Raw genomic sequence first — 12,002 nt, forward strand, 5'->3', positions numbered from 1 at the left:
TCAAATCTTTGTTTTTAAAATAAGCAATGTCATGCTCCTTACAAGCCTCATCTAAAGGATTAATACCTTTGTCACCCCGGGCTAATCTTTCCTGTAATTTAGTGCCGGGTCCACAAAATCTATATCCTGGAATATGCGCTTCAAATGGAAGCTTGTTAATCACTGAATTTATTAGACCTTTCCCTGTCGTTTTCTTTCTCATTATGATGAGTATTTAGAACTGATTCTATTTATATAGGCCGCATATAAAAACTCATCATCATCAGTATGAGATTAGAGAAGCAAAGTGAATGCTTACCTGTATATAACTTGTTTCCTTCAGATCAGTAAGCAAATGAGGCTCGCCATGGCCAATTGTTACCCGATAATATACGTGCACTTATCTGTGGAAGTTCAGGGTCTGGTAAAACTAATTTCATAGCTTGTTTGCTTTTACAACCGAATGGATTAAAATTTGGAAATGTATACTTATGTAGCCGATCTCTCGAACAAGAAAAGTATTTATATTTAGAAAGCATATTCAAATTAGTACCAGAAATAGGTTTTCACAAAATCAACGATACTCAGCAGGTAATCACTCCTGACAATGCTGAAAGGAATTCCATTATTGTATTTGATGATATTTCAATGGATCAACAGGACATAATTAGAGAATATTACAGTATGGGTCGTCATAGAGGTATTGACTGTTTCTATTTAACACAGAGTTATGCAAGGATCCCTAAACATCTTATACGCAATAATGCCAATTTTATTATTATTTTCACGCAAGATGATTTAAATTTAATGCATATTTATAACGATCATGTGAGTTCGCCAAGTGTGTCATTTAATAATTTTAAAAAGATGTGTGAAGTCTGCTGGAATGAAGCATATGGTTTTTTAACTATAGATAAAACAAGAGACTTAAATAATGGGAGATTTCGAAAAGGTTTAGATACATTCTGTTACCGAATAAATTTCGGAAACAAAAATTAGTAGCAATGTTAATTTTAAATAATTTTAAATAGTTTGATTTAATGGCAAGTGCATGCCAAGAATACACTTATGTGTACGTATAAACAGATAAGAAGTACGTATTGAGATGTATAAATGTAATAGAGTAAAGTTGGACTTGGGTTTGTCAGCGAAGATGTAAACAGAGCGGCGCGTGGGGGGTGCGCGGAGCTCGCGAGAGAGATAGTGTGAGTGAGGTAGCGCTTGAGAGAAGTGGTGCACTGGATTCCCTTTTTATCGGCTTGCTGGATGTGATTTTCTAATTTTTTTCGTATTAGGAAAATTGGGAAAATTCCGTAAAGTGAGTGCGTTACTCGTGGCATAGGACAGCCCTCTGGTAAGGTTTCCCATCGAGGGGATTACGCTCTTCGGAAGAAACAACGGAAAGGGAAGAAGGAAAAGCACAGGAAAATCTTCATGTGGGATCCCGAAGAAAGAAGACGGCGCTTCGGAACACTGTAAATAGTCCTTTACTCTATTAAAGAAAAAAAGCCAGGCTTGGGGTGAGTTTTCTGTTATTTTGAACATTTAAATAAGATAATTTCCCGTGTAGGAGAAGGGTTCTTACAGGCTATTTATAGTTACAGAATTTTATTCCTTTTGTTTTATTCTGTATCATTTTTCCTAGTTTGATTAATTGTTTTGTTGTATATAATTTTTTTTTTATATTAGGGTTTTCTTTTAGAAAAGTAGTTTCTTTTATTATTTGTAATTTCTTTTCATTTTAATTGGTTTAAAAGTTTCAGGAAGCTTCCGGTTGTGTTTTTTCCCCCTAAGAAAGGTTTTTTTTAATGATAAATAACAGTTTTTATGTAAATACGTTTTTTTTGTAAATATGCTTTTTTTTATTTAGGAAGTAAGATTGTTGTGTTCAGATAGATTATTAAATACCTAGTTACGTAATTAACGTAACGTTCGAACTGAACCAGTAAACAGAGCTGCATTTGTCATTATTTTTGTTTTTTTTTATGCTTAATAGTTTTTTATTATTATACGTATTACTTACTCCCACTTGCCTTTTTTTTTGTTTTTTTTTACCTTCGTCCCCTTACCCCGTGGATTTCGCCGTTTGCTGCGGAAGTCTATTTTAAAACGGCGTGGCGCCCAAGCACCACATATATACCTATATATTTTCTTTTTTTTGTTGATCTTATTTTACTTTTCTGGGTTTATATTTTGTTGTGTGTGTCTACACCTCGGCCCACCCCCGTCTCCACGGAAGCTACGCCGGGGCAACGGAGTGTAGGGTAACATATTTTCTGGCGCCCAACGTGGGGCATAATAGAAATAATTTTTTTCTAAAATCTATTTTACGTTTTAATTATTTTTAAAATAGTTTTATTTTAAGAAATACCTAGGTCCAAATAATTGTCTCGCCTAAATTCTTTTTAATTTTCCCGACTTTGGAAGTTATTTATTTTTATTAATGTCAATCTAATTTTGTTCGTGTAACCTGACTTAGTTTAACAAATAATTTTGATTTTTGTTTTGAAGTTTTGTTTATTTACTTTTGCCTGTTTTTTTTTTGAATAACATACTCAATTTATTTACTCAAGTATACGGTATTAAATTATATTTTACTTATATTGATATAGTGGTGCCATTCTTAAATATTTTATTTAATTTCTAATCTTCATTGGTCCTTTTCTTTTTTAAATTTATCTTAATGGATCCGTACAGGTTATTAAAGGATGAGTTGGCCTATGAGCTTACCATTAGGGCTATTTCCGGTGAGGGTACAGTCCCCGATTTAAGAAAACGTTTAGTTAAGGCTCTGCAATCTAAGGTACTGCCTATCGGAAGACTGTTTTCTAGTTTACCTGCAAAACAGGAATTTGCACTATGCTGTCGGAAAGTTGAGGCTCTTAGGGAACAAACGGAAGTTTGTTGATGATCCCAACGAACTTAAGCGACTCAATACTCGACTTCTTCATGTTAAGCTTCGTTTAGAAAGGATCACCGAGCTCGAGGGTGATGAATTACAGGAACAGGAAGCTGTGAAGGAGGAAGTAGGCCGGCTTTTGAGAGATATTAAAGAACTTCACGTAAAGTCTGAAGGGCAAATCCCACAGATGCCATCCGTAACAAAGGTAGGAACATTAACCACCTCTGCAATTTCTACGGAAGGAGATGCCAGTTATCATCCGACTCAACCACAGACCATGCGTGAGCCCAGCGGCGGGAGAGACTTAAAGCTCGACCGATGGGGCCTTAAATACACTGCCGATGACCACGAATTGTCACTATGCTCTTTTCTGGCAATGGTCGAAGATCGAAGGACAGCCAAGGGAATTTCTAAACATGAACTTTTCCGTTCGGCCAGCGAGTTGTTAGGAGGCACCGCACTTGTCTGGTATAGGTCAAAGCGGGACACCATAAGTAGCTGGGATGAACTCATAGCTAGGATGAGGCAAACCTTCTTGGATCCAGACTACAATTATCAGGTGATGGAGGAAATTCGCAAGCGTACCCAAGGACCTCAGGAAAGCATAGCGATCTACATTGCGAGGATGCAAGCGTTGTTCGCCCGACTTTCCAGGCCTCTCACTGAGGAGGAAAAATTCGAAATCATCAAGCGCAATGTAAAAAGAGAATATCGCGCGCTGCTTCCTTTGACATCTTCAAGTAATATTGAAGAATTGGAGACGGTGTTGAGAAATCTGGAAGTTGGAGCTACCATGGCCTCTCGCTATGAGGAGCCACCTCTTAAGGGATCCTTGGAGCCTGACCTTGCCTATCGCAGACCACCAGGGAAAAGCGTAAAGGCGAATCCGATAGTTACACCCATCACCTCCCCCACACCAGCAGCGGAGCAGAAGAATTCAAGAACTACATTGAGATGTTGGACTTGTCATCAGATCGGCCATGTATCTAGGCTGTGTCCACAAAGAAACCGAGTCGAAGCAAGCTGCCCACACTGCAAGAAGTCGGGAAACGTCAAGGCCGACCGAGCATAAGTGGACTGAGCTCGAGTCGTGCGCCAAAGATGTCCACCACAGATCCGGAGTGGCGTGAATGGGTGTCAGTGGTGACAAATTTTATGCAAGGCAAAACTGCGAGACCACTACTTCAGATGGCCGAAAAGCAAGATGGAAGGCCGCATCTGCGAATTTCCATCTTTGGGTTAGGGTTTACAGCCTTGTTAGACTCAGGAGCCACACGTTCGCTTATTGGTGGAGCAGGTTGGAGAAAGTTAAAGAATTTGGGACTACCTTGGAAAAAAGAAGGTTCACTAAAGGTCACGACAGCAGACGGAAATCGCTGCGAGGTTCTGGGTTCGGTGGAAATCCCTGTGGAATTATCGGGAAAGATAAAGATAATTGAATTCCTCAAAGTCCCTGCTTTGGTGAATTCGGTAATCTTAGGAGTGGATTTCTGGGAAGCTATGAGTATTGTTCCAGACTTGAAGAACAGGAAGTGGACCTTTAGTGAACCTGCTAATGAGGATGTCCAGGTTTCTGCAGCCTTGGTAGAAAGAGCGAATTTGACGCTAGAACAAGAGAAAGATCTCCATGATTTCATGCAAGGTTGGCGAACAATATCAACTAAATCAGATGGCACTGATCTCGAACAGCACACAATCGATACTGGTGACAACAAGCCCATAAAACAGAGGTATTACCCAGTATCTCCTGTAATCCAGGCCATAATCAACGAGGAGTTGGACAAGATGTTGGAAGCCGGGATAGTTGAACGATCTTCTAGTCCGTGGTCCTCGCCGGTTGTTATTGTGAAGAAACCGAATGGCGAGCACAGGTTTGCGTCGATTTCCGAAAGCTTAATGCTGTCACAAAGAAAGACGCGTACCCGTAGCCATATGTGTCTCACATATTAGATAAGTTGAGAGAGGCGAGGTACCTATCATCGTTGGATTTGAAGTCAGCGTATTGGCAGGTGAAGGTGGAAAAAGAAGACCGAGAAAAGACAGCCTTCACTGTTCCGGGAAGAGGTCTTTTTCAATTTATACGCATGCCTTTTGGTCTCCATAATGCCCCAGCGACGTGGCAACGTTTGATTGATTCCGTCCTAGGACCAGAGTTGGAACCAAAAGTATTCGTATATCTTGATCACATCGTTGTGGCAACTCAGGATTTTAAAGACCATCTGGAGACATTGGAGTTGGTGCTGAGAAAACTTCAGGAGGCAGGGTTAGCGGTCAACTGGGAGAAGGCCCAAGTTTGTAGAGCGGAACTAAAGTATTTGGGCTACATTGTGAACCAGCACGGCTTACACGTAGACCCGGAGAAGGTGGCTGCCATATTAAACTTTCCTCAGCCACGTACGGTCAAGCAAGTCAGGAGGTTCTTAGGCCTCGCTAGTTGGTACAGGAGATTCGTTCTGCATTTTGCCACCATAAGCTCACCTTTAACAGAGTTGACGAAAAAGAACAAGCGCTGGAATTGGGGAGAGGATCAAACCAGAGCGTTTATGGAACTTAAAAACATATTAGTTTCGGCGCCGGTGCTGACTTGCCCTGATTTCAGTAAGCCCTTCTTACTCCAGTAAGGTTGCCTCTGCTTCGGGATTGGGAACCATACTTTCCCAAGTGTTTGAGGATGGAGAGAAGCCGGGGCAACGGAGTGTAGGGTAACAATTCATCAGTAGTAGGGTTTCGAGCATTGAGGGTCTGATTTTTGAGTCGCGGCCTTATGGGTGACAGGGCGAGGGAATGCAGGGGGGATACCCCGCTTCCTCACCCCGGTCCACACTCGAATTGCGCTGTGCGCGTCCGTGCGTCGCCCCACTCCTATGCACTCCTTATGGCCGAGGTTGCGCGCACCTGAGCGTCCGTATGCCCTAGGTTGCGCGCGCACATTACGCGCGTGACGTCATTTTATCACAAATCTTCTTATCCACTGGTTAATGTGATAACAGGACTTGGAATTCTCGATTAAAGGAAATTTGATTAACAAGGATTAAAATATAATACACTTATTGAGACATTTTTTTTATCAAATATTTTATCTCATTTTAATTTTAACACAAAATACATCCTATCACAGGATATGGATAACAAGGATTAAAATATATTACACTTATTAAGACTTGGAAATTTTTTTTTTATCACATTTTAATGTTATTTTTAAATTTATGAGAATATTTTTATCATTAAGAGGATAATCTTGTCACTTTTAGCACAATAAACACTAAGAATATGTTCATAATAATTTTTTTGTTTTGTTTTAATACCAATAACGAGTGATTTTAGTGTAAGGTTATGGATAACCTAATGTAACCTCCCCCATTAGAACAATATGTGGGTTTTTTGGTGTTTATAATGTCACCCAAATAGCATCTTAAACATTATTAACCATTTTTTGGTGCTTTTAATGTCATCCAAATAGCATCTTAAAGGTTATAATGTTATTTTTTTTTTTTATTACTTAAAATGTGTGTTCATTAGAGGATAAATATTAACTTTTTTTAAAAAAAGAATAATATGTACGATTTAAGTCCTGATTAGGGTTGTGATTTAACATGAGAATATTTTTATCATTAGGAGGATAATCTTGACACTTTTAGCACAATAAACACTTAGAATATGTTCATAATAATATTTTTTTATTTATTTTTAATATACTTACCAATAACGAGTAATTTTTGGTGTAAGGTTATGGATAACCTAATGTAACCTCACCCCCATTAGAATATTACTTGTGTTTTTTGTGCTTTTGAAGTCACCTAGAATAGCATCTTAAAGACATTAACTAGGTATCACACATGAGTGGTATTGCGAGCATGTTATCACTCATTATGACACCATTTTAACACAAAATATGACATCTTACTGAGAGAGAGAGAGAGAGTGAGAGAGAGAGAGTGATTAGGACTTGGAATATTTTTGAGAATATTTTATCATTATGAGGATAATCTTGACACTTTTTTTTAGCACAATAAACACTTAGAATATGTTCGTAATAATATTTTTTATTTACTTTTAATGTCACCCATTAGCATCTTAAGAAAGATTGGAACATGATCGGGAGTCTAAGAAATACATAATTTGTGTATTGAGTAATTACACACACAAATTAAGTATATTTAAGTTTTGTATGTATGGAGTATTAAGTATTGAGTTTTAAGTTTTGTGTGTATTGAGTAATTAGGTATGAAAGATTGGAACATGATTGGGGTCTAAGAAATACATAATTTGTGTACAGAGTATTAATTGTTAAGTATATTATTCCTTACTTACTATAAAATAAAGCTGACCAGTTGGTAAAGGAGTGGGAGTCGCTGAAATCGCTTCACTGAATAGCATAGGAAGGTGATTTCTTACCTATATGAAAGATTTGAACATGATGTGGTCTAAGAAATACATAATTTGTGTATTGAGTATTAATTATTAAGTATATTATTCCCTACTTACTATATTAGGTATGGAAAAAAAAAAACGGAAACATCGTGAGGGGGTAAAAAACAAACATCCTTGTAGAAATACTATACATAATTACATAAAAAATAAATAAAGTTTGCAAGTTTTGTGTATTGAGTATTAAGTATATTTAAGTTTTTTGTATGTATGGAATATTAAGTATTGAGTTTTAAGTTTTGTGTGTGTGTGTGTGTGTGTGTGTGTGTGTGTGTATGGAGTAATTAAGTATGAAAAATTGGAACATGATATGGTCTAAGAAATACATAATTTGTGTATTGAGTATTAAGTATATTTAAGTTTTTGTACGTATGGAATATTAAGTATTGAGTTTTAAGTTTTGTGTGTGTGTGTGTGTGTGTGTGTGTGTGTGTGTGTATGGAGTAATTAAGTATGAAAAATTGGAACATGATATGGTCTAAGAAATACATAATTTGTGTATTGAGTATTAATTATTAAGTATATTATTCATTACTTACTATAAAATAAACAAAAAAAAAAGAGTCGTTATTTATGAACTTATTTAATAGAACATATCTAAATAACAAAAAATAAGTAATCTATAAAACAATATTCAACATCAGAACTAGAAATATCTCACACACATACGTATACATACACATTAAAACCACATTTGGTTAGATTTTTTTTTTTTTTTTTTTTTAATTAAGAATTGTAGTGGGGTTTAGAATGTGAGTGAAAAAAAAAAAGGAAGTTCATACAACGATAAGTTTGAGGTATAAAAGCAAGCTGTTCAGGATGACAGAACAAAATAATGGATGCAACTCCGCAGAAATTTGTAAGTACCTTTGACAATCTTTATTATGTATAAATTGTTTTCAACAAAAAAAAAATATTTTGGATTTTTTTTTTTTTTTTTTTCTGTTACAGTTTACATGTTCAGCGTGTTATACGCTCATATGGGTGCCGGGCCTCCGGGGAGGTGTCCAGTGTGTGAGGAGGTGGGGGTGTTGAGGCCAATAATGTAAGTTTGTTTGTTTGTTTTTTTTTAAATTAATGATTTAGCTAAAAAAAAAAAATATGTTTGTTTCCAATGTATGTTTCCTAATTATTTATTATTTTTTTTCATAGTCTGAATGCAAATCCAACGCCGCCACCAACGCCGTGAGGAGGATGTGGGGGCGAGGCTTAAGGTAAGAGGTTTCTCTACTAAAAAAAAAAAAAAATATGCTAGTTTCTATATATAATACTAATTGTGTATTTGTTTTTTTTTTTCACAGGCATATGAAGAATTTTTTTTTTTGTATTTTTAATTTTTTTTTTTTTTATTTATATAATTTTTTTTGTTATTTTTAATTATTTTTTTAATGTTATATTAATTTTTATTTATTTTTATGAATTTAAAAATATATGGTTTTTTTAATTGCATTCCCCCTAAAAAATACATTATTTAAAAATAAATATATATACCTAGGTAAAAAAAAAAAAAACATTACATAAATATTACAAACATTACATCTGGATAGTGTGAGTACTAATTTATTTTTAACACTAAGGTATTTACAAAATATAGACTATATCACTCATTTATATTTCAAAATTCATACATTTATATATGTGTGAAGGCTATTTTTGGACACATCTTAACATTTAGTATATAAAAAAAAAAGAGATTTGTACATGATTCATGTATCTTTTACACCACCAGCATCACATCACAAACAATTGGAGATAAGTGCTTTAAGGCTTTTAATTTTTAATGAATCTGAGTTATTTACTAATGGAATTAAATAATTATTGTGAATTATTCAACAACAACAACGATTTATTCTCAATGAATATTCGTAATTACTAATCGTTAAAGGACCTTGTGGTTTAAATCTAAAGATAAAAATAGTTGAACTATTTCTAAACGATAGACATGGAACACCATACACTGTTTCTCTTTCTACAAGTGTTAATGTGTCAACTGCTGTTAATATGATCGGTACGAATCTCCCTGAAAAAAAGTTCTTAATATTTGCAAAAATGTGGTATTCGTTGAGTTCGTCGTGTTCTATGGCCAGTGCGGCAATATTCAAATTATTAAACACTCGTAGAATTTGTCTAACTGTTCTGATGTTCTCAACCATGGGATGAAAGAAAATTCGTTCAATTATCTGTGTGAAACAAAAAGTGAGTTTGCTTATTATTATTATTTTTACCCAAAAATAATTGTACTAGTTTTTTTTTTTTTTATTACTTACTTCAAATGTGTTGTTGTTGTACATAGCGGAATCACACTCACATTTAAGTATAAATTAAATAGCTGTCCCTAAGAAATTTTCTGCATGATTCGCACTCGGTACTTGGTTTATATTGAAATAAGTATTTTTCACAAATAAAACACTTACCGAAGCGCCTGTGAAGAGTGCTATTGCGCCTCAATAATACACCGTGTTCAATATGAAATGATGCGTTAAGATCGGTAAAGTGTTGTAAGTCTATGCGTGATGGACCGCAATTAAAACAAAAGCTAAGCATATCATCATCATCCCAGCCTACATAACTTTCCCGATTATTTAAATATTTGAATTGAGCTGCAACAAACTCTCCACTGATGCATAAATATTCCGTATAGGGAACATCATCTATATAACTTGATAGTGCGCTATTTGTAACTGGCATAATGTGTATGTGTGTGTGGCATAATAAATCTATACGAAAAAATGCACCTATTTTATACTCTGTAAGAAATCCGCTTATCCGCCACAAATTTCCTTGATTATGGAAACCACCTAGGGGGCTAAGATAAGCATATAAGAAATATTCCAGGGTTAAAATAAAAAAAAAAACACATTCTTTATACAATATTATTTTATTTAAAAAAAAAAAAAACATATTCTTTATAATTTAATTTTTTCTTTATTTTTACATTTAATATCTTTGCACTAATCCAGATATCGGCACATAATGTAAAAGCATATCGTGAATTATTAAACAGTATGCAGATGTTTTGAACAGACGCAAATGGTTTATTGGTATCAATTTGTATATGAATGTCAACTACACCAGTATTTAATCTATCTGGTTGTTTTGCACAATTAATTACCACAAAAGGTGTTTTGGAAAAGCCTTTTCTATCAAATAGCGCCTCACTTCTCGTCACTCCATAGTATTCTTGACGAAAGCGAATATATTCTTCAAACAGCTGCGATATCCTGCCCGATGTGAAATCTAATTGCATATCATTATATGGATATTGATTGTCGTTCAAGTATAATTTAACGTTGCATATATCCGCTGAATCGAAAATAGTTTGAAATGCTATAATTACATATCTTGGTTTGTGTAATTGTTTTGTCGTTTTCACATGCCATGAGAGTTTATTAGTTGAAGGTAAATTTGGATATTCATGCAATTCTGAAGATCTAAAAGCTAGCGGTAACGGTTGAGCGCTTTCAATTATTTTATAAATTTGTAATTTTGCACTATCCGATAGCTTAACAAGTGGAATATTCCAAATAACTTTTTCCAATTTAATAGTATAATCTTTAGCCGTTATTGCATCACCAACTAGTGAATCCACATCACTTCTTGATCTTTTCAATATTAACTCTTGTTTCACATTTACCAATATCTTCTTATAATCTTCGAAAAAATTCAACAGATAGCTGAGTGGTAGGCAAACGTTAAATCTCTGGTCTTCCTCATTTATGATGGAGGAGGAGGATAATGTCATGTTATCAGAATTATTTGGATCAACAATTCCAGCATTTTCTAAAGCTCTAATTTGATTGGGGAAAAAACATGAATAGATCTTCAATGTGCTAGCAATTCCAACATTTCTAATACTGTCCACTTCAGCCGAATTTATTTCAAATCGAATTTCATCGAATAAAAATGCAAAAGCATTGTTTATTAATTTAGCATAGGTGGTGGCGGCGGAGGAGGTGGGGTCATCGGCATCACCACTTTTCTTCTTCTCCAATTTGCCCTCGATGAAGAGATAACTTTCACTAGGCAATGTAAAAAGGTCATTTTGAAACATAGAAATCCTTATCTCATCGTTAGAAGAAAGACTGTCGGCGTTAAAAGGCCTGTAAGAATGAAATTGATAATTTTCAATATTGTCAATATTGAAAATAACCTCTTGATTAATGTTTAATATGTGATCCATATCTGTTCACCCTATATCCAAGCGTTTTTAAAAATTTAACGTTACGTATTGATAATGGTGGTGGTGGTGGTGTTGTTGTTGGCGGTGGTTGTTGCTTGTCACCTTTCACATACGCACTGCTGTCAACACTCTTAGTCTGTTTAGCTTTAAGCAAAAACGATGTGGAGGAATTATTTATGAAATCAATACCCATTATTATCCTTTAAATGTAGACTAAGTGTAATTCTTTCCTTTCTAAAAGAGATCAATCGACCAGTTTGATCTTACACTAATTTCATCAATATAATTAGTAATTAGTAATATTTATTTATTTGATTTATAGGACTCACGTCCTGTCTCAAAAACAGTTGGGTACAGCATAAATTAATATAAATATATACAAACATAAGGACAATAAAAAATGAAAGAAACACTTTGAATATGTCATTGAAATAGGTCTAAGGAGTAGCTCCTTTGTGGTATTTCATGGTATTTTTTAAGACCTTGGAAATAAGTAAAAAGATAAATAAAGCC

General features: G+C 34.9%; 1 protein-coding gene across 1 annotated transcript; it reads right to left on the bottom strand.

Moving 5' to 3' along the window:
- Nucleotides 1-9,295: 9,295 nt before the first annotated feature.
- On the bottom strand, nucleotides 9,296-11,360 carry LOC141462273 (uncharacterized). Its single transcript, XM_074143979.1, has 2 exons — nucleotides 10,336-11,360; nucleotides 9,296-9,329 (listed from the first exon to the last, which is right to left on the bottom strand). Exons 1-2 carry the CDS (start codon nucleotides 11,358-11,360, stop codon nucleotides 9,296-9,298), a joined length of 1,059 nt encoding a protein of 352 aa, XP_074000080.1.
- Nucleotides 11,361-12,002: the final 642 nt, after the last annotated feature.

The sequence above is a fragment of the Rhodnius prolixus genome, unplaced genomic scaffold (genome assembly GCF_049639745.1).
Source record: "Rhodnius prolixus isolate KJV_2025 unplaced genomic scaffold, Rpr scaffold_24, whole genome shotgun sequence".
Classification (NCBI taxonomy): domain Eukaryota; kingdom Metazoa; phylum Arthropoda; class Insecta; order Hemiptera; family Reduviidae; genus Rhodnius; species Rhodnius prolixus.